At 41.6% G+C, this 23,992-nt stretch overlaps 1 protein-coding gene across 1 annotated transcript in view; it reads right to left on the reverse strand.

The window, feature by feature from the left end:
- polr1a (RNA polymerase I subunit A) overlaps window positions 1-23,992 on the reverse strand; it is a 55,393-nt gene that overhangs the window by 911 nt on the left and 30,490 nt on the right. The window contains exons 30-36 of the mRNA XM_083652360.1: window positions 20,571-20,731; window positions 16,029-16,152; window positions 13,673-13,780; window positions 6,146-6,403; window positions 3,448-3,648; window positions 1,395-1,512; window positions 348-512 (exon numbers count right to left, since the gene is read on the reverse strand). Of these exons, the coding sequence (XP_083508486.1) occupies window positions 348-512; window positions 1,395-1,512; window positions 3,448-3,648; window positions 6,146-6,403; window positions 13,673-13,780; window positions 16,029-16,152; window positions 20,571-20,731 (1,135 nt within the window). The remainder of the gene's footprint in view (window positions 1-347; window positions 513-1,394; window positions 1,513-3,447; window positions 3,649-6,145; window positions 6,404-13,672; window positions 13,781-16,028; window positions 16,153-20,570; window positions 20,732-23,992) is intronic.

Below are 23,992 nucleotides of genomic sequence, written 5' to 3' on the forward strand. Positions count from 1 at the left end.
CTGTATATTTCAGACATTAAAAACTAAATAAAAGCAAGTCGGCCCTACAGTACAACACATTTTCCATTTTTGTTTATATGACTAGTAACATTGCACACCAATTAACTTTTTTCTTTCTGACCCCCCCCCCCCCCCTTATATCAGAGCAAAACCATAAATAGGATTGATTTTCTAGATCTGTGTACAAAAAGGATCGAATGCAGTTATCGTTTGACTTAGGACGTTTCGATACTAGTTGGTAATGGGTTATTTCGTTTGCTTAAAGGTATTGAGTAGCGATACCCAGGTCTATTTGTAACAGTTAGCTTATTATTAGCATGGCAGAAGCATTATCAGCCTTTCCTCACCCAGCATAGCAGCCTGTTTGAGGAATTTGTAGCTGGTCTCGAAAGTCATCTGCTGCAGAGGAGAGGAGTTGGACTGGATGGCGTGCCGGTTCAGCGGTTTATACACACCCTCAAAACACATGTAGTCTGCTAGTAGTGACAGATGTCTGGGGTCCACCTCAATACCTAGAGACAGACCGAGAAAAACAGAGAAGCTCATTTAGGCTTTCTGAAATCATTGTTGTGCAATACCAATAACAGGTGCCTGGGGTTTAAAGGAGAATTTATGTATTTTTCAACCTGGACTCTATTTTCCAGAATTTTTTAATGTATTGTATAACTAATTTGAGCAGACATTTTTGAAATTGGTACATGATTGACCAAGATCAGCTGGCAGCCGTTTTGCATGCATGCCCCTCCTGCACTAAACAAATTTGTTTTTGCTACTGACAGGCTCAGATTATTCCATGACTATATATATATATATATATATATATATATATATATATATATATATATATATATATATATATATATATGTATACACACACATTGTGTATATGTCTTGCGAGAGTTGTGTTGTTACAGTAAATCAGCGTAGCTCAAAGATTTTCTAAATTATATTATGAATATTGAATATTTAGCCGATTTCAAGAATATGGACAAGGCATTTGAATTTGATGGCCGTCCATATTTATTTGAGCCGGAACATTATACTGATACAAACTGAGGAGCAGGGGCATGGAGACGCAGAGAGGAGCAATGGGCAGAGAAAGGGGTGAACACGCGACTGCAAGGTAATACACAGGTGCATTTTCTCACTTTCTTTTACAATAACAATCTGCACCTGTGTCCGTTGCAAAAATAAGCATGTTTAGTGGATGTATGTGCACGCACGGGGTGCCGAGGTAGGCGGGGCATGCGCGCAAAGCAGCTGCAATCTTGGTCAATACTGCAGCAATTTAAAAAAAAATCTGCTTACGTTAGTTAAATAAAAGAAAATTAAAATAGGGTCGGGGTTGGAAAATACAGAAATGATCCTTTAACTCTGTGTGTGTGTGTGTGTACCGTAGACAGCGAAGACATCTTTGATCTCCTTCTCTATAACCTTCAGACCCGCTTCTATGCCGTAGGTGTTGGCTATAGCATGGACCTCATTAGAGTAGAGTCTGTTGATGTCCAGAATCTGGAAACAAACACAGACCCATTCATTTGATCATTGTCATGAAAATTTAACCTGAAACCCTCACTTTAAACTCCATTCTAAATACACATCTTTTTGAACATTACAGTAACTACACACAGCATGTTTGACATTTACTGTTTTCCAAACACACAGCATGCTTAGGTCAAGGGTCAGCGCTGTTGAAATACAACCGTTCTATCTATAGCTCAGACCTCTGACCCAAGCGGCCTCTCGTATCAGTAAGTCAAGGACAGTGACTTCTAGACAGCTTGTCTATGCCCATGTATGGTACATTATATATTACTGACATGTGTTCTTCTGCTGTTAATTACATCAGCGTAACCTGATAAAGGCCAAAGACTATTTAAACCATGTCCAAAACTCATATGAGTGCCATGCCTGTACCATTCTTCCTCTTGAAAGACTCATTAAATATCTTAAACTACGAGGGACCTCTCGACTACTCCAGAATAATTTCTACTACAGTACAAATTGATGCCTGAGGAGTTAACCAGAGCATAGACCTCACTGCAATACTGATGATTTTGACATCAATTACTTCATGGCTAATGCCCCTTTAATTAAAGACATTTGACTTGAATTTTGATTCCCGACACATTTTCTTTTTAACTACTACTACTACTACTTAATGCTTCAAGAGACAAAAATGGCAGGGTGAAAAAAGAATACTACATGCTAGGGGTGTCACGATACACTCAGTTCACGATACGATACGTATCACGATACTGGGTTCACGATAACGATACGATACGATACGATTTTAACAATATTTTTTTAAACTTGAATAATGACAATATATGACTGGAAAAGTAGTATTTTATTTGAAATGCACAAATACAAAACATGCTGTTGTGGGAAATTGTTATTACAATAACAACTAGAAAAAACATGAGATTGGAGATAAGGCTTATCTTGAAATAGAATGAGTTACACCGTCACTTAGATTTACTTTGAACTAAAAGGTTTCTCAGCAGTATAAATTCTCATTATGCATCTTCAGTTTTTCTTCAAACTCAAACAACAAGACTTGCATCTTCAGTTTTTCCTGTCAAGTAAACAGTTTTGCCAGAAACTCAATTGAATGGTTTCTCTCCTGTATAACTTCTCATGTGTCTCTTCAGAGACTTGTTCAACTGAACTACTTTCCACACATTGAACTTCAACAAACAAAGACGTTTCTTAGTCTATTTTTTGAAAAAAAAAAAAAAAAGTTTTTTTTTTTTTTTTGCGATATGATATTTCATCTCAACGATACATATCGTGACGTTTTACTATCGCGAAATTTCGTGGGACGATATATTGTGACACCCCTACTACATGCTGATCTGCAAGATTCAAAGCTAGATTGATGAGTCAGACCCTATACTCATCCATTATCAATGATGTACTCCATAGCGCCTCCAAGTCTTCAGAGTCAAGTGGAGTCAGCGCAAGGTTCTGGTAATGCAGATAAAGCTATCAAGTGCATGATAATGTTTGTGTTTCGCTGCACGGCAACTCTAGTTGGCCTAACACAGGAAATGCCCCTCATATTAGCACTGTCTGTACTTGAAACGTAAAACCATTGCACTTTTATCATATTCAGTGTTCAGTCGGTTTTATTTTTAACCCTTGCATTTTGCTGCTTTTATTACTTGCGGGACCTTTTAGACCTGACACACATTCTTATATTTAGGAGCTGCATATCTTTTGTCAATTTGAACATTCTCACCACTGTCTGCTGTTCTCATGTCTTGAGTATGTCTGATTTTGTCTTCTAAGTTTGTGTTTTTACCTTGTCAAGTTTGTCATGCTGATATGCCAAGACAAGTTCCTGTGTGTCTCCGTGATACATTTGGTGAATAAAAGTGATTGTGATTCAAAATGCTACCAGTATAGAGCCAAAACAAACATGTACTCTTTGTGCTGACGTACATCACTGTGCTTGAACATTTCATGCATGTTGATCCCCTCCGTGTTGAGGATCGTCTGTTTCTGTCCCGTCTTCGTGGTAGTTTCGCTCAGCAGGCAGCGGGTGAGGCCCTTGGTTTCCATGATGATGGCGTTATGGGCCACCACCGACAAAATGGAGGTCAGGTCGAAGTGCACCTTGCTCAGCGGCAGGACCAGGTCCACCTGTCGACACGGAGACCAGAGACGGAACGAGGCATGAGTGAATGAAGGAATGGAGAGGATGGGTGAGAAGACATTTTAAAGCTGGAGTGCTGACCCTAACCTTAAAGGATGTGTTTTCCGTGGGGAATATGAATATATATTAAATCTCATGCCCCTAAGGTTTTCGAATCCGTTGAAATTTTTGAAATTGGATATTCACTGCCATGCCTATCAAGCATCTATCACATTATTTCCATGTCGCTCTGACGCAAAACGCGTCAGAGCGACACCCCCCGCCTTGCGGAAGTCGTGCACCTATGAACTACAACTGTTGTTGGCCATGGTCCCGCCTCTAGACGTCCTCCACGCCCCTTCAGAGGCCTTGACAAAAACAAAAAGGCAGCCATCTTTTTCAACCGCCTAGCCTGCTGTAGCTAATATTAGCTTCCCATAGTTCCTTGCAAAGAGACCATATCTCGGGAACGGAAGCACTAATAGACACGGGACTGGCGGCATTGGAAAGATCGTCAAATTTTACATCTAGTAGTAGGTGGGTTGAAGTAAGGAAATCAACGCTGAGCAATGTACCCGTTTTTACACATTTTTACAGAAAATAGTTACAACATCAGATGCGCGTAACTCCTACGAAAATGCCTTAAAATGCATGAATTTTTTTTTATGAAGACATCTCCCGACATACATACTACCGTTTACATTTGGTGCAATTTGGAGGCAATTTTATTTTCGATTTATTTCTTCTTCTTTGTATCTTTTATTGTCGAAGCCTTCTTCTTCTTCTTCTTTGAGTTTTATGGCGGTTGGCAAACATATATGTGCATTACCGCCACCTACTGGAGTTTGATATCAGCCAAATGCCTGAGGGGTGGGCATGAAAACGAAGGCCACGCGAGCCCAGTGCATTGTGGGAAATGTAGTATTTCGAGTCCCCGCACCCGCACCTCCCCCCCACCACACAGAGTGGATTTCGGTTGATATCTCTGTGAGTAAACCACCAATTAAAAAAAATTCAACGGATTCGAAAACCTTAGGGGCGTGAGATTTAATATATATTCATATTCCCCACGGAAAACCCATCCTTTAAAGTCCAGCTGAAACAGCATTTTGAGAGTATTTAACTTCCTTATTGTGATGTATTTCTGAGTGAAACAGAATAGACCGTTGACTGTAGGTGCCGGGATCAGAGCCATGGAACCATAGACTGGGAGGAATTTGATTGGAGAACAGGCTAGAGGCGGTACATAAAGTTTTGAGGAGTTTGATTGGACCGTTGAAAAGTGGGTGCGTCAGAAAAACAAACTAGAACGACCGCAACGCGGACTTATGCCTCCGCCATTAGTTCATTCTGGAGTCCAAATCGCCATTTGAGGCAAATTGGAAGAAATTCCGTCAAGGCGCTCCTGTGATGTTGCGTTACAGAGCTTGGAAATTGGGTGTGTGAGAGGTCACAGTGACCTTGACCTTTGAGCACCAAAATGTAATCAGTTCATCCTTGAGTCCAAGTCGATGTTTGAGACAAGTTTGATTAAATTCCGTCAAGGCATTCCTGAGATATCGCGTTAACAAGCTTGAAAATGGCGTTCGAGAGCTCACCTTGACCTTTGACCACCAAAATCTAATCAGATCATCCTTGAGTCTAAGGCAAATTTGATGAAATTCCGTCAAGGCATTCGTGAGATATCGCGTTAACAAGCTGGAAAATGGCGTTTGAGAGGTCACAGTGACCTTGACCTTTGACCAGCAAAATGTAATCAGTTCATCCTTGAGTCTAAGTAGATGTTTGAGGCAAATTTGATGAAATTCCGTCAAGGTATTCATGAGATATCGCGTTAACAAGCTGGAAAATGGCGTTTGAGAGGTCACAGTGACCTTGACCTTTGACTTTTGACCACCAAAATGTAATCAGTTCATCCTTGAGTCAAAGTCGATGTTTGAGACAAGTTTGATTAAATTTCGTCAAGGCATTCCTGAGATATCGCGTTAACAAGCTTGAAAATGGCGTTCGAGAGGTCACAGTGACCTTGACCTTTGACAACCAAAATCTAATCAGTTCATCCTCGAGTCTAAGTCGATGTTTGAGGCAAATTTGATGAAATTCCGTCCAGGCGTTCCTCAGATATCGCGTTAACAAACATCGTACGGACGGACGTACGTACGGACGGACAACCCGGATCCATAATGCCTCCGGCCTGGCTATCGCCGGCGGAGGCATAAAAACAAACATGGAGTCTGACAGCGATGAGTTGGATGCTAGCCTCACTAGCCACTATTCAGTTGCAGAAGTCTCTGGTGCGCATGCTCCAGGCCAGCACGGGGAGATTTAAAGTCTCCAGTCTACTGTGAATAGACAGTTATCTGGCGGCGATAGGCTTAATCAACATTGTGGGAACTCGTTTGCCATTCAATGTACGTACATTCATTTATATGTAAAAGTTACACACTCTAGTTTTAAAAAGAGAGAAACATTGTGAATCTTATTGTCTACAAAGTTTGAACCGACCTGACACCAGAGGCCTTGCTGGACGTCGTAGGAGTAGCTCTCTATCTCCTGGTACGCCTGCAGAACGGCATTGACTCTCAGGGATTCTTCATCTCCTCCTCTCCTCCTGCCCTTCTCTCTGGCCCCCGCAGGCTTGGGCTGGGCCTCCAAGCTGCTCTCCTCCTTCCCCTCCTTCCCCTCCTCCGCCTCTTCCTCCTCCTCTCCCTGATCCTCTCTCTCCTCCCCCTTGTCGCCGTCCTCCTCGCTCTCATAGTCCACCTGCAGAACGGGAGAGAGAGAAACACAGACAGAGAACACACAATAAGGACCGGAGCAGGAGTTTCACGGCGACCGCGTCGTTACCGCTCGCTCTGGCCGTGATGCCCCGAAAATCACTGTAAATCACTGTAAATGCCACGGCCACCGTGGCATTTGTGCCCTGCTACTGTCAAAGCCTAAAGGTTGCTTTAAAAGCATCAGTGGTAGGGCTGTCACGGTACGTGTATTCGTCCCGTGACTTCATGGTATGGGCGTCACGGTTCAGTGCGTGAAGCGACACAACGAATACGTCAAATCCAGAAGGTGGTGGTAAAGCACCCCAATGCCGTTTGAACTCCATGAACGCCACAGAAGAAGACACACCAAAACAACACAAGAGCCATAGAAATCCACGTTCACTGAATGGAACGTTTTGTGGAGAGGAAACATTACCAGGGGTCGCTCCAGCATGTTTACAAGCCGTAGCTTCCATGCTACTTCACAAAACCACAACAACATTGAAGCATCCAGCTGCTCCCTCTTAACCGTCGTCAAAAAAGCGAGTGCAGAGCAGTAACCTAATGACTTTTATGACTCGATAAGCTGTTTTGCAAATTCTGTCAACATCAAGCCAACGAGGTAAGCTTGCTAATGTAACGTTACGTAGTGTGAAAACCACAATGACCTAAAAACGCCAGATTACAAGACAACAGTTGTGTAGTGTGATTGTGTGAAAAGAACAGCCAACGCCTGACGACTGGCAACCGCCGGGTCCAGTGAAATGAGGGTCAACAGCAGCAGGCTAGACGGTGCAAAACTGTCCCAAAAATGTACAGACACACGCACACACACGCCATCATCAATCATTTTGAAATCTGTTTCAATCGGTTTGAAAGTTTGAGGCATAACATAAAGGAAGCATATAATGTGACAACTTCAAATGTTTGGGTTACACACACACACACAAACACACACACTCACACACACACACACACACACACACACACTAGGCATCTCGCGTGCCTAGGCTGAAAGCCCGTAGCTCGGCCTCGCCTGCCCTATTGGGGCGCGCGGGTGTGAATGTGTGTTTGTTGCTCACTAAATGTTATTGCATCAGTGATGTCACAATGCCTCCTTGTGTTCAGAAGAGTGAATGTTTCCTCATTAATGCAGCCAGTTTCAACTCTAACCAGATGACTTGCCCTTTAACATTTCTCCTTCTGGATGTAAGTATCTTGGTATCAATGTGACACGTACATTCCCAGGTCTTTTATCTGCCAACTTTACCCCGCTTATAGCCAAAGTGAAATCTGACTTTCAGAGATGGAATAATCTGCCTCTTTCTCTTATTGGTCAAATCAATGTTGTTAAAATGAATGTTCTGCCTACATTTCTGTATCTGTTTGAATCAATTCCTTTATTTTTTACAAATTCTTTTTTTTTTACTCTTTAGACAGAATCAGTACTTTTATTTGGGGTGCGGGGTCTCCAAGGGTCTGTAAATCATTACTCTAAAGGTGTAAGCTCAGTGGTGGTCTCGCCCTACCGAACTTTAAAATCTACTACTGGGCTACACATATTCATAAATTACGTTGTTGGGTTGATTTTCCTCACCTGGCTTGGTGCAATTTTGAAGCCCGGTCCTGCTCTTCCTCTTCTATATCTGCTCTTATATACCCTTCTCTTCCAACTAGGATCTCAATGTATGTCGAAAATCCTGTTGTACAGTACTTAATACTTTAAAGGTTTGGTATCAATTTAGGAGACATTACAATTTTGTAGCTGCATCTCCATTAGGTCCATTACATAGAGAGGCAAAGTGGAACGTCACTTCCTGCTTCAGCACTGTACCAGAGATTTTCATCCGCCATTCATTTTCCCATAGACATTTCGTAAAATGCTTATAAAATAGTTGTACTTCGTCGAACCAAACGGTTCAGCTAACGCTATAATCGGGAGAGACCATAGAACATTTCACTCGGACCAAAACTTAAAAAAACATTGAAAAAATATTTTCTTTAAACCCGATTTTAACTTTTAACGTTTTGGTCCAAGTGAAATGTTATGCGATCTCTCCTGTTTCTAAATATATCTGTACCGTTTGGTTTGAACCAGTAAAACTATTTTTATACGCATTTTACGAAATGTGTAAGGGAAAATAAATGGCGGATGAAAATCTCTGGTACAGTGCTGAAGCAGGAAGTAGGCGGTCACTTTGCCTCTCTATAGCAACCACCTGTTTCCTCCCTCTCTCGTGGACTCTGCCTTTTTAGTTTGGCATAGGAAAGGCATACATTGTTTCTCTGATTTGTATTCACATGGCATCTTTAGTAGTTTTACTGATCTATCGTCACGTTATGGACTGCCCTCACACCACCACTATAAGCATTTCCAAGTTAGACATTTTGTTTCAAGATGTTTTCCAAACATTCTTTCTTTGCCTCCTCTACAAACATGGGATGGCTTGTTTACCTTAAAGTCTTTACAGAGAGGGCTGGTCTCAAAGATCTATGATCGCATTCTGGATCTCTCCGATCGGTCCAGTTCCAAAACGAGGGCTGCCTGGGAGGGAGAGCTGGGACTTCATAGCCTGGGTAAACCCAGCCTTCAATGTGACATCACAGGATAGCACATAGAGGTCACGTGGAGGCTGGGACTTCACCTCAGTGAGGAGTGGTGGGACAATGTTATAAGCGGACTAGGCTCTGTCTCATCCTGTGCTCGCCTTGTACTTCAATTCAGTTTAAGGTCATACACAGGGTCAATTTTTCTAAATCAAGACTGTCTGAAATCTTCCCAGATGATGAGGATAAATGTGACAGATGTTTGAATCCACATTGTCATTTGACCCATATGTTTTCTCCCTGTCCAGGCTTAAACCATTTTTCGTCCAGTTATTTTAATATAATTCCTAATGTACTGGCAATACACCTACAGCCTTGTCCCTTGATTGGCATTTTTGGGCTGCAGCCCTAGGTCCGGTCGTCATCGTCCCAGCTACCTGTCGTTACTCTAGGCCATCTACCCACTACTCCTTCGCCTGTCTGACACCCCGGGCTCATCATCACCACCAACCCCTATCCTCATCATCCTGGTCACCTGTCGTCACTCCGGCCCACCTACCCACTACTCCTTCACCTGCCCACCTACCCACTACTCCTTCACCTGCCTGCCCAGGGGAAGGGGGGGACGTCCTCCTCCCCCCTTCCCCTGGTCTCATCATCACCTCCGACCCCTACCCTCCTTAATCGATGTCACCAATGCGGACTCATGGATTCCTCAGACCATCCTCGTGGAACTCCCAATCTTTTTACCCCTTTTTCACCTATAGGACAAGTAGTAGTGGTTCCCAACAGTTGCTGAATATCTCTTCTGGCTATGGAGTAGGGATGGGCATTTCTAGCAAAAACACTATTCGAAATTCGCTGGCCAAATTCGAATTTAATTCGAATTTCGAAAAAAAAAAAAAAAAATGTAAAAAAAAAAATTTTTTTTTTTTTTTTTTTTTTTTTTACATTTTTTTTTTTTTTTACATTGACATTTTCGAAAATAAAAAACAGTTTTGACAATCATGAGTGGTTGTGGTTCATTAAATATTTAGTAGGCTCAGGTCTGAGTGTCAAAGGGGTGCCAAAGTCACCCCCTCTCCCTCTTCATGGGATTTCATCCGCCATTCATTTTTCCATAAACCTTGCTTAAAATGCTTATAGCGATTTGACTATACTTAGAATCAGGGGAGACAATGCAACATTTCACTCAAAAAAAAAAAAATTTTTTTTTTTTTTTTTTTTTCGAATTTCGAATTTCAATAATAAAAGTCGACCTTGATAATAACAACGATTATTCGAAAATTCGAAATTCGATGCCCATCCCTACTATGGAGGTCGTTTTGATGTGAAATACAATGCTAAAAAGAGTGTCACTATGATCTGCAGAACAAGAGGTGATAAGGATCTTTCCTTTCCTTCTTTTTATCTGTCTGGGCAGGTGCTGGCAGTTTGCTGTAGAACTAAATATTTGGGTCATATAACTGATCAAATGAGTGATGATGATGACATGTACAGACAGAGGCGTGTACTGTATGCTCAAGCTAACATGCTGAGGAAGAAGTTTTATTTTTGCTCAGATGATGTAAAGGTAAACATGTTTAGAGCCTACTGTACTCCTCTTTATACTGCCCCCCTGTGGGTCAAGTTTAAGCAGGCTAGCATCCAAAAGCTCCAGGTTGCTTATAATGACTGCCTGAGGATCCTTCTTAGGAAGCCAAGGTGTTGCAGCGCCAGTGAAATGTTTTGTGGAGCAGAAGTTGGCACCTTTCATGCCCTGCTGTTGTCTGAATATGTCTCAGAATATGCTGATTATGTTGGTGTCTCAACCCAATGACACTAGATACATGTCTTCCATCTGGAAACACACTGGTATAGTGCCTTATTGTAGAATTGTTGAGTTGCTCTTATTGTGTTGTTTACCTGTTTTATATGTATTGTGTTTTTTTATTGGACCTTGTGTCTGACAAATAATGTGATGATGATATATATATATATATACACACACACACACACCTTGTAACACTATGCTCTTTCCTTTTCCTTTTTTTTTTACCAGTTTTATGTCATGCTAAAGCACTTTGACTTGCCTCTGTGTATACAAATGTGCTATACAAATAAGCCTTGCCTCCTGCGTACCTCATTGTAAAGTGTTAAAGCTTTTTTTTTAGCAATATAGCTTCTACTCTAAATCTATTCCACATGCATTGGCTAATCATTAGCTCTCATATTGACTAAAACTAAAGATTAACGGGATTCTGTGTGTGTGTGTGTGTGTGTGTGTGTGTCTACATGTACTTTTGTGTGGGTAAGAAAATCTTCATCTTAAATGGATCCACAAGTCTGTTCTGCATTTATTGTTTTTCTTTGAGATGTACATATTCAGTCCTGTCTGTGGACAGTTGATCTTTGTGTTGAACTTTAAAATAAATACAGTAAAAAAAAAAGCCTCCTTGTGTGTGTTGCTCACTAAATATTATTGCATCAGTGATGTCACAATGCCTCCTTGTGTGTGTGTGCTTCATCATGATATCACTGATGCTATCATCAGTTTGTGTGTGTCCCCCTATGACATCTTGTCACAATGCCTCCTTGTGTGTGTGTGTGATGTCACTGATCAGTCTTGTCACAATGCATCCGTGTGTGTATGTGTGTGTGTGTGTGTGTGTCCTTATGACATCACTTTTGACATCACCACAAATGACGTAATGTAATGTAATGTACATACAGACATACATAGTATATATGTACATATGTACACACACATATATATATATATATATATATATATATATATATATATATATATATATATATATACCGTAAATTCCGGACTATAAGCCGCGGCTTTTTTCCCGTTTTTTGGCCCCTGCGGCTTATATAACGGTGCGTCTTATCTATGGATTTTTTCAGAAAAAAAAAAAAAAAAAAAAAAAAATCTCTCTTTTTTAGCACTCTTTCTAACTATAAATCCACTTCTGTTTTAATTTCCTCTCTTGCCCTCTTTTCACCACACCGCGGACACTGTGTGCACTGTAAAAATAAACAACGGTGGTGTTGTGTTATGTTGTTTTGTTGAAATGTTACGGTAATACGGTAAATGGGAGCTTCCTCAAACAGCCATCTCTTTCCCGACAATCCCCTCTGTGCGTGACCACTTACATATGGTAATTACGGTAAGCAAACGGCCACAAGCCCATCAACTCCCTCCCCCGACTACCAGGAGAAAATCACAAACTTCGGCGAATTCACACAAAGGAAGATCAAGGAATATTCCATCGAACCGGAGCAGATCATAAATATGGATGAAGTGCCTTTGACGTTCGACCTGCCACTCACTCGGACTGTTAACAAGAAGCGCCCTGGAGGATTCTTTCACCAAAAAAAAGCTTTGCTCGTTCTCGACAGCATGAGAACGAGCAGTAGATGATCATGAGGTGGTTTTTCAGACGTGTCGATATAGCAGTTTATCGCAAAAGTGTAATGGAAACACATTTTTTGCATTTGCACGTCATGTGACCCATATTATCCCTTGGAAAAGGAGCGGAAAATAAGTTTGGTAAGTAAGGTTCGATAGCCGTGTCAAAACCTCCGCAGCAAGTGGAAAACTTTGAAGCAACGCTACCTAGCAGAAAGACGAGTGTTGTGCAAAAGCGTAGCCGGGCAAATTAGATAATGTTTAATGGCAGAAATCGGTCCATGGTGACAGCAGGCTGCCTGTGTGCGCGCATTTGGCACAGCGGCGAGATGAGAGGATGAAAAGCACACACTGGTGCGGTGGTGCTGTCTGAAGTGAATACAGTGACTGTGAGTAGGCTAATACATTGCACACGTTTCAGGTGCAATTATAGAACCAAATCAGCCTTTTCCCCCCTCCATCTCTAAATCGGACCAGTTGTAGGCTATTAGGCTACCTTTTTTCCTCTGCCTGTCGCGCTGACTGCATTCACGCAGCCAGCAACATTTTGCGACTCATTTTCTTTTGAATTGATAATCAGGCTTGTTTATATGCATTGTAACTTCATGTTGGGATTTCCATTGACCATTGGTTGGATTTGAGCATGCAGGGGACGGGATATGGGGCAGATCCCCGTGCGTAATCACTGTGGCAGCTGCTGCAACGGGGAATCACTCAAACGCAACTTCAATGGAAACGCCTACAAGTCGCAATTGTACATTGTCGAAGTTGTAGAAATATCGCAATTCTTTTGCGAAAAACTGTAATGGAAACACAGCTATAGATGAAGAGGAGTTCGTTGGTTTTGAGTGACAATGAAGGAGAGAGGAGAGTGGTTGACGAAGCCACCCTGAACCTGTTCGTTTCCGACACTGAAGATGAGGACTTTGGTGGTTTCAGTACGCAGGAAGAAGAGGAAGACGAGGATTAGTGACTTGACTTCTCTGGTTACAGGTTTGCTGCACATATACGGTAGCCTATTGTTGTGTGATTTTGTCTGGGGATTAGTGACCTGACTTTTGTTTTGTTTTGTTGAAATGTTAATAAATGGGAGCTTCCCCAAACAGCGATCTCTTTCCCGACATTCCTCTCTGTGCACGAACCCTTTCATATGGTAATTAAACATCAAAACACCCGCGGCTTATAGTCCGGTGCGGCTTATAGAAGAAAAAAATAGTAAATTTTGGTCCCGCGGCTTATACACCGGTGCGTCTTATAGTCCGGAATTTACGGTACACAGTATGTGTGTGTATATGTACACACACACACACGTGCGTATCTTCATACCTCCTCTTCCTGTTTCTCTCTTCGTTTGGCGTCGGAGGCATCAGCATCTCCTTCGTTCCCCTGGTCGTCGACAATGTCTCTCTCCACTTCTGCCTCCCCATCGTCTAACTGATGAGTCAAAAAGTACAGTAGGGGTAAAAAGGTTAAAAAAAAATCAAAACTGAAGAGCAACACAGCCCTAACCACAACACTGACATTCCATAAGCATGACAACAGGCAGCAAAACACAATCAGGACAAATGAAATAAATAAACGAAATTCACCCTTTACTAAGTCCCACCCCCTTGGTTACTGTTGCTACACCTGACAAGCTTTCGCAACATGTAAACATGCTGGCCCATATCTTACACTCAGTGCAAGGGCAAGCGTTATGTTTGCTAGTTTCTAGCACTCAAAATCTCCCTTTTTTTCTTTTAATTACCACTGGGTGGCTGTTATCCCAGGGGACTCGGAGGCAGTTGGAAGGTACTGACAGGTCCCAAGGACAGCTGCCTCGGCTAGAACAAGGCTTATGACCGGGTTCCCCGGAAGATACTGTGGGAGGTGCTGCGGGAGTACGGGGTAAGGGTCACTACTCAGGGTCATCCAATCTCTGTACGCCCAAAGAGCTGTATCCGGGTTCTTGGCAGTAAGTCGGACTCATTCCCGGTGGGGGTTGGCCTCCGCCAGAGTTGGATTCACATTCATTTATGGATGAGATATTATGAGGATATGATATGATATGCAGAAAATACGTTATTTACAGTGTGTACTACGTATGTCCCATTTTCGCCCGTTTTGGCCAGTTCGGACTCGACTCGGACCTGAACATCTTCTATGGCGATCAGAATGAAACCAAAGTTATCTGGGTGAGTAAAACATCATATGGAAATAAGGTCCGGGTGTAAAAAAACAGAATTTTCCTTTAATCAAACCACACCCGAGAGGCGGGGATTTTGATAGAGCGCTCCTACAGTGCGAGGCGCATGGTTTCATGCGCTCAACACAGCCGCACCAAACGGACTCAATGAGGACTTTGATCTGTCATGTATATGTGTCAGTTCTCTCCTTTCCCCCCCCCACAAACATTTTGATCGCATTTCCAGTTTTCACTTGTTTATAGTAGTATTGTTGTATTTCTACAGTGTGCCTTTTCTATGTCTGGATGATCCTGCTTCTATTATGTATAACTCTATTTTTGACGTAATTGTTGCATCACACTCTGCTTCCGTGTGCCACGTCAAGTCGTCAACTCACCTTTGCCACGTATGCCTTTTATACAGTTGCGGAAGGCCACATTCAGCCCTACAGCCTGATGAAGACCAGAGGTTGAAACGCGTTGCGTTTTGGGCCTGTCTATTCTTGAAGATGTACATTGTTTGTTTAACTATTGCAGTAGACATGTACTTTACTTCGTAATAAAAATTCTGTCTCTAAGTATGCAAGAAGCTTGTTTTTTTTTATCTTTTCTGGTTCACTTTTGGCCTGCTGAGCTTCCTTGTGCCACATTTTAGCTTTTTCCTTAAATTGATCATAGCAATGATTTCATTTGAGGTAATTAACTGAGGACAACAAAGGCATTTAATGTCACCCAGAGAGCTGGATTTCATTGATTCGGATGGGTTATATGGACTATTTTATATTTATATTTTTTAAGGTAAATGTGCCAGTGTTAGCCAAAGGGCTACATTTCAAATGTCGTCCCTGCAGCACACAGGTCACAGGTCATCACAGCTAATAAAATAAAAACACCAGCAGCTACAATGTGCCAAAGGCCTAAAATAGTAAATTATCATGTTAACCTGTCTATTTTGTCATGGTTTATCACAGAACAGAGATTATTTTCTTTCTCAAGCACCCCCCACCCCCCGAAGCTTCTAAAGCTATGACATCATTTTCTGGAATTTCCCAAGGACTTTAAAGCACACATATATACAGTATATATATACTGTATATATATATATATATATATATGCTTTTGTATATAAGAAATTGTTCTTGCTTGCCTGGGTAAATAAAGTTAAAAAAAATATATATATATATATATATATATACACACACATACATACTGTATATATATATATATATATGCTTTTGTATATAAGAAATTGTTACTTGCTTGCCTGGGTAAATAAAGGTTAAAGAAAATATATATATATATATATATATATATATGTATATATATATATATATATATATATATATATATATATATATATATATATATATATATATGGCATGGAAAACCGTCAAATTTAAAGATATACTGAATATCTGCATGAACTATCAGCTATTGGCTGCTTCAATGCAAAAATACTGGAGGTATCTGCATTCCAAAACCCACATTTGCCAAACGACGACAAACTGAAACACTCACCGCTCCAGCTGATCCCTCTCCATCGTGGTCCTTGTCTCTGATTGTGGCCTTCCTCGTATCCACGGCGATGGAGGCCAGCTTGGTTCTACGTTTGTGAATGGCTACCAGGAAGAGATGGAAAAATCTGGGAGGAGACACGAGGAGAGGTGGTGAGGAGGAGGACCGCGGTGAGGTTAGTCATGACTAGTTCGTACTGCGATTCATAATGGATTCTGGGGTTATGGAGTACCGCAGGGATGACGTGATTTTTGTAGGCCAACCCATAAGTCCCTGCCCTTCATGGTTCCTTTGTCTCAAAGTCAATGGGATTTTTGTATGGCGATTTTGGTTAAATGCCTGAAATAAGGCTGGTGGTTAACAAAAGTTTATGAAACAGCGAACTTCGTATTCAGCAAGATAATCTTCACAAATGTAGTAATGAGTATCACCTTTATGACTTTTGAACCATAAATGTGATTTCTTTTAAATCGCGATTTTCAGAAAAGCAGACCTGCCAACCTTGAGTACCACACACCGGCGCCGCGGCGGCACACCGCATCATATGGCGCGGTGCTGCAGCGACGGCGTCCGATATACAGTATATATTTTTTTCTTTTTTTATATATACCGTAAATTCCGGACTATAAGCCGTGGCTTTTTTCCCGTTTTTTGGCCTTTTTTGGCCCCTGCGGCTTATCTATGGATTTTTTCAGCAAAAAAAAAAAAAAAAAACGGAATTCTCTCTTCTTTAGCACTCTTTCTAACTATAAATCCACTTCTGTTTTAATTTCCTCTCTTGCCCTCTTTTCACCACACTGTATGACACTGTATGACACTGTGTGCACTGTAAAAAAGAAACACAGGTGGTGTTGTGTTATGTTGTTTTGTTGAAATGTTAATAAATGGGAGCTTCCTCAAACAGCCATCTCTTTCCCGACAATCCCCTCTGTGCATGAACCCTTACATATGGTAATTAAACATTAAAACACAAAAAAAAAAAACATTAAAACACCCGCAGCTTATAGTCCGGTGCGGCTTATATATGTAAAAAACAGTCAACTTTGCAGGTGCGGCTTATACTCCGGTGCGGCTTATAGTGCGGAATTTACGGTACATATATATTTATATATACCGTAAATTCCGGACTATAAGACGCACCGGTCTATAAGCCGCACCTTCAAAGGTGACTATTTTTTTCTTCTATAAGCCGCACCGGACTATAAGCCGCGGGTGTTTTGATGTTTAATTACCATATGTAAGGCTTCGTGCACAGAGGGGATTGTCGGGAATGGATGGCTGTTTGGGGAAGCTCCCATTTATTAACATTTCAACAAAACAAAAGTCAGGTCACTAATCCCCAGACAAAATCACACATTGTGGTATTTTTTGTTTTTTTTACAGTGCACACAGTGTCCGCGGTGTGGTGAAAAGAGGGCAAGAGAGGAAATTAAAACAGAAGTGGATTTATAGTTAGAAAGAGTGCTAAAGAAGAGAGAATTCCGTTTTTTATTTTTTTATTTTAGTTACCCACAGTACTATTGACCAGTCCAACTCAAAAGATATTCGGCAGTTTCACTTTGAGCTCTTGTTCCGCCGCTGTCCATCAATGGTTATGACGAGTCTCACTGGGTACAGTACGCCAAAGCGATATCCATTGACTCGATGCTGCTGTTGTATGTTGCGCGTTTCTGTTGCACCAACGCGGAGGTCCTGCCGGGACGAAAAAGCGCGTACCCTCCCAGGTGAGGGGCTTCTTCCCCGCAGCCTGGAGGATGAGTTGACGGTCGGGCCAGCGGAGTAGGCAGATGAAGATGGCCCTCGGTGGCAGGCCGGAAAGAAAGAAGAAAGGAGGAGGAGGAGAAACCGCCACCTCCACAGCCAGCCACCTCACACACCCCAACTGTTTAATAGTGCCCGGCTCGCATGCCTCTCGGTCGGCTGGCCGGACAATATGCACCCCGCTGCAGCAGCACCTTCGGGAGGTTTTCTCACTGTGTTCGGGACTTCGGCTCTAACTCGGCCAGATGGCTGGACACGAGTGAAACTCTTCACGGTTGCATTATTTTCTTTAGTGAGTGAGTGGATGGACTTCTGCACGTTTTCAAACTTGTTTTCAAGCTGCTCAAAACCTCTGAGCGATGTCGGACTTAATCGATAGTGTTTCACGGAGTAAAAGTTTAGCCCAAGCGGTGTATCTCCAGCCTCCAGCAGGTGAGTCATTTCCTCATTCATGGCGTGATTGCTTGTCTTTTTCTTTCTGCTTACCTGTGTTGTGTTATGTTATGTTATGTTATGTTGTTAAAAGAGGGCAAGAGAGGAAATTAAAACAGAAGTGGATTTATAGTTAGAAAGAGTGCTAAAAAAGAGAGATTTTTTTTTTTTTTTGGAAAAAATCCATAGATAAGACGCACCGTTATATAAGCCGCAGGGGGCAAAAAAGGCCAAAAAACGGGAAAAAAGCCGCGGCTTATAGTCCGGAATTTACGGTACATACATACATAGACATATATACACACACACACACACACACACACACACACACACACACACACACACACATATATTTCTTTTGACAATGTCAATGCCTATTCTAAACACCCACTTTCACTCTTTTGCATGAATTCAGGTTGCTTAAATGCCTTGTAGTTGAATTCAAGGATCCTCTTTCACTTGACCAAGCCCTGCTTTTGAGCACTGACCAACAATGTATTTAAACAATGAATGCTTGCTATGCTGATACCACTTATATTGATCATGCACAGCCATCACGTCATTTTAATACTATAATTAGATCAAGGACAGGTCATAGTGTTACAGCAGGCATGTCCAAAGTCCGGCCCCAGGGCCAATTGCAGCCCACGGACTGATTTTAAGTGGCCCTCGTCTTGTCTCTCAAAATATACTATGTGGCCCTCCTCCACACAGAATTGGTTAATCAAGCAAGTCCAATTAGCATTTTTTCCCTTCACCTAACGATGACAGCACTATCATACAGCTTGTACAAGCACCAAGTAGGAACAGCACATGCACAGAACTAATGTTTTCAGATGGTAAACAAAATCTTTAGAGTACATTTGTATGTGATTTTTTATTTTATTTTATTCATAACCGATATGATGTGAGAAGCACCTGGCCCCCCGGCATTTTCACATTATCTAATCTGGCCCCCATTCAAAAAAGTTTGGACACCCCTGTGTTACAGTATTAAAGTTTTTACATGGTATGCCATGATCTGATGTCCACTATACTTGAGTTTATGTGATTTCTTTGATATTTATCATTATATTTGCAACCAGATAGCCTACTTTAACAGCGTCATGAATCAATAACTTTACACCCTCTTGGCAGAGGTCTGCACTCCGACTGTGGCATTGTTGTAATTGCCTCGTCAAACTCCCGACTAGGGATGTTCATTTTGAAAATTTTCCAAAATCGATAATTGGTGAAAATTAACGATCAATTATCGATTATCGATTTTATTAATACTTAGAAAATTTTCAATATATTTTTTTTTTTTTTTTTAACAAAATGAATGCCTATGGCAGAAAATACGAAAGACAACGTGTTCTCCTCAATGAACTCTTTATTTCAATGTGTCTCCTCTCCAACACTGCTGTCCCCGGTGCTGCCACTGCTGTCCCCGGTGAATTTCCCATGTTTAAAACAGTTTTGTTGGCACAAAGACCCGTGCCCAGCCAGAAAACTAGAGACTATATGAAGCTCCACCTCACGTTAGTCGGCTGTGCAATGGAGTGGGGCGAGGAGGAACGAATTCCACCCAAACCTAGTCAAAAAAAAAAAAAAAAAAAAAAAATTTTTTTTTTTTTTTTTAATAATTAAAAAATCGATCCAAATGCCACAGGATCGATTCCAATCCTTAACGATCAATTATCGATTTTCGATAATTGATGAACATCCCTACTCCCGACGGTGAAAAAAGTTTGCTTGTCACATAATAACACTCAATTGACTTGAGGGCATGTACGGTAATTATGTTACTATCACATTCGCTAACCTGACGCTCAGAATCGGGATGTTTGGCCAAGCTGGACGCGTTGCTCCATTCGCCTGCATAGTTTTGAAACATTGTTTACAGACGTGTCCGTGGGCTTGCCCTGACAGTAAGCAAAATAATTCTATATTTTTCTCTGTGCATCTCCTTTATCCACAAGCTGTGGACATTTGTGAAGACCGCAGCAGCCATGTTTGAGAGGCGGAAAAAAACAACAGTTTACACCATGGTTCACACGCCCACAGCAAGGAGTTGAAGGCAAAGTCATGACCCGCCTTCCTCTGCCTCTGATTGGTTAGACTCATTCCTTTCGTCGATTGGATTGGTCACATTATCGCCACAGGGTGAAGTAGGATTCACAACACAGGACACGCTTACATATTGCATGTGCAACATTGAGTTTACAGGCATCAACGCCGTTTTGCGTAGTTTTAACTGACAAATCGTACAAGCGTACTTTGATGCCAGAATGGGTGCATGGTATGAAAAATGCAAACATCTGTGTTTGGGCTCAATATAGACAAACACATAGATATGTTATCTATACACACTTGGTTTCCATGTAGTGGAGGATCTTTTGCGGCGTCAGCAGCTTGTCGTCACAGTAACGGTCGGGAGGCACGAAGTGGAAGGTGACTTTGAACGTCCGCATCTTCAGGCGAGTTAAGTCCATGATCCGCAACGCCTCCACCACATCCACATTCTGCAGAACCTACACACACACACACAGGCTTATAGTAGAGCAGATAATTGCAAATATCACCCCAAATATTTCAAATTATGATACAAGCATGAAAATTGGCACACATATTCTATATAGGTGACTCTTCAAATCTACCTGATTGGCCATTTGAAAATCCAAGATGGCGGCCGTTTTTTCAAGATGGCCACCAAAATATTCCATAAAAACGTACGCATGTAATACATGTGGTTGGGAATTAAATGGTTTATCCTTTGACATATTTTGGTATTTTATACATGCTTGATGCACATTAATGCCAATGAGAATAATTCTGAAATGTTTTAAAACATATTTGACTATTTTTATGGTTTTCGGAATACAGTTTGATGTGGTATTGGTGATTCATTTTCATCTTCATCTTCATCTTCTTATGTTATCATTCATTAAATGTAAATGTATCGTATGTTAGAATAGAGTGGGTGTCAGCACACTACCAGGGCACGCTGGTGACACCGCTGCCGTGAGACTCGGCATGGGGTCCAGTTTCCGCTAATGATACTCAGCATAACGTCAGAGCATGATAAATAATACCCTTTTTTCTCAGTATCTTAGTGTCCCAAATTCTGCTTAACAGTCCCTCTATAAGCCCATCAAGAAGAATAACACTGCATTATTCAAGCATCGTCCATTGCCCAACCTTTCAAAGGAGAAGGTGTCATAATTGAAGGAGCACTGTCAGCTCTTTTCAAGGCTCTTCATTTCATGTCAAAGTAGACAATGTGACCTGGAAGAATTCTTCCAACATGAAAATCTGTTTGCTCCAGCATCACTGAGTGACAATGGTAGGCTGCATTCCTGTCAGAAGTCTCAGCTGGTCAACATACTGGAAGCAGAGGTCCCTCCATCAGACTCAGAACCTAAGGCAGAAGTCATAGTCATTGATGGCTCAGCATTGATCAATGCACTGCCTCCACGTACATCAAAGACGTTTGATGACTATGCTAGTGAAGAGATTCGTACCAAGCTGGGGTCTTACTGTGCCATCTACAGGAGGGTTGATGTTGTGTTTGACCTCTACAAGAAAGACAGTCTTAAGTGTGAGACAAGATCCAAGCGAGGGAAAGGTGTCAGGAGAAGGGTTGAAAGAACGAGTAGAACTCCAAACAACTGGAAAAGCTTCTTGAGGGATGACATTAACAAGACAGAGTTGTTCCTGTTCCTTGCAGACAGAATTGAAGGCATGGACAATGCTAGCAGTATCATTGTGACAAAGGGTGAGGATGCTGTCTGTAACAAGGCAAGGGACCTTTCAGGAGTATCCCCATGTCAACATGAAGAGGCAGACACGAGACTCTTTGTACATACCAAAGATGCCGTTTTGGAAAGGTATAAAACTGTGATCATTAAGGCCAATGACACAGATGTAGTTATCATAGCTGTATCTGTCTTCTCTTCCCTAAATGAACTTGGTCTTTTGAAACTGTGGGTCGCTTATGGCCAAGGAGCCAATGCCAGATGCATTCCTATCCATGAAGTAGTGTCTGCCATGGAGCCCGAGAAATCAAGTGCGTTACTGTTCTTTCACGCCTTCACTGGATGTGATGTCGTCTCGGCCTTTCGTGGAAAGGGCAAAAAGTGGGCATGGCAGACGTGGAATGTGTTTGGTGAAGTTGGCAGGACCTTTGCCAAGCTGAGTCAGTACCCAGTAACAGTGGATGATGAAGACATCCAAGTCCTTGAAAGGTTTGTTGTTCTCATGTATGACAGGTCTAGTGCCACCACTAATGTTAACGAGGCCAGGCTTGGTCTATTTGCACGCAAGCAAAGGACATATGAGTCAATTCCACTGACACAGGCAGCCCTTAAAGAACATGTCAAGTGTGCAGCCTATCAGGCAGGAATTATCTGGGCTCAAGCAACGGACCCTCAGCCAGACATAAAGTCCCCTGCTGACTATGGATGAGCAAAAGATGGAGATTCATGGCAAATTTGTTGGACAACTCTTGCACCAATTGCAGCAAGTTGCCAGGAGTTGACGAAGTGTTCATGCAAGAAGGACTGCAAAGGTAGATGCAAATGCTTCAGATCAGGACTTGTCTGCACAGAACTCTGTGGATGTGAATGCTAACAAGCTTCAACAGCAAGAATAAATTTGTGTCAACTTCTAATGACTATTGAAATCAAAATCGGGTCGATAGTCAAGGAAAAGTCAGTAATCGGTGGACTCAGAACTAAACAAGGTCACAATAGGCAAAGTTTGACCTTGACCATGACCTTGACCAGCCATCTTGTGCATAACCATAAGAAATTGCCACGTTTGAGCAAAATCTAGTGAATAGTCTAGGTTTTATAGGGAAAAATCTGTATTTTCTTGGATATTTTAATGGCCATCTTGAAAAATGGTCGCCATATTGGATTTTCAAATGGCCAATCGGCCAAATTTGAAGAGTTACCTATAGAGAGTATTCATGCCAAGTTTCATGCTTGTATCACAATTTGAAATATTTTTTCACTTATCTGCTCTACTATTATGGTGAGCTCTAGTTTTAATGTTTAAATCTAGAAACGCAATTATAACTGAAGCAGGCACAGTGAAATGTGTGCACACATGCAGACATTTTAGAGAAAAGACGAGACAAAAATGACAGGAGAAGTTGACAAAAGAAGAACCGAGAGAACGATATATATTGGTGCTGATAAATTCTGTACACCACCACAATGGATTTTAAATTAAACAATGATGTGCTTCCATTGCAGAATTCCATCTTTAATTTGAGGGTCACAGTGCAGGCCTAGGAATCAAGCGCACGAGATGCCTAGCGTATATATATATATATATATATATATATATATATATATATATATATATACCATATATATAATATATATATACTAGTGCTGATACCCATTGGAGCAGGCAATCACTGTGTCTGTGTGCACACGCGTGTGTGTGCCACTTGCTGGCTGCTGTGGGTCATAAAAGCCTTTATTTTTGTAGCGAGTGACGCACTTTACTAATAACGTGCATTTAATGGATTGACATGTCTGATTTGACAGATTATGTCAAAGCATTTAATTTGAATTCTTGAATGTTTGAGGCAAATTTGATGAAATTCCGTCCAGGCGTTCCTCAGATATGGCGTTAACAAGCTTGAAAATGGCGTTCGAGAGGTCACAGTGACCTTGACCTTTGACCTTTGACCACCAAAATCTAATCAGATCATCCTTGAGTCCAAGTCGATGTTTGAGGGAAATTTGATGAAATTCCGTCCAGGCGTTCCTCAGATATCG

This window comes from Poromitra crassiceps (genome assembly GCF_964638095.1).
Source record: "Poromitra crassiceps genome assembly, chromosome: 15".
In the NCBI taxonomy this organism is placed as follows: domain Eukaryota; kingdom Metazoa; phylum Chordata; class Actinopteri; order Beryciformes; family Melamphaidae; genus Poromitra; species Poromitra crassiceps.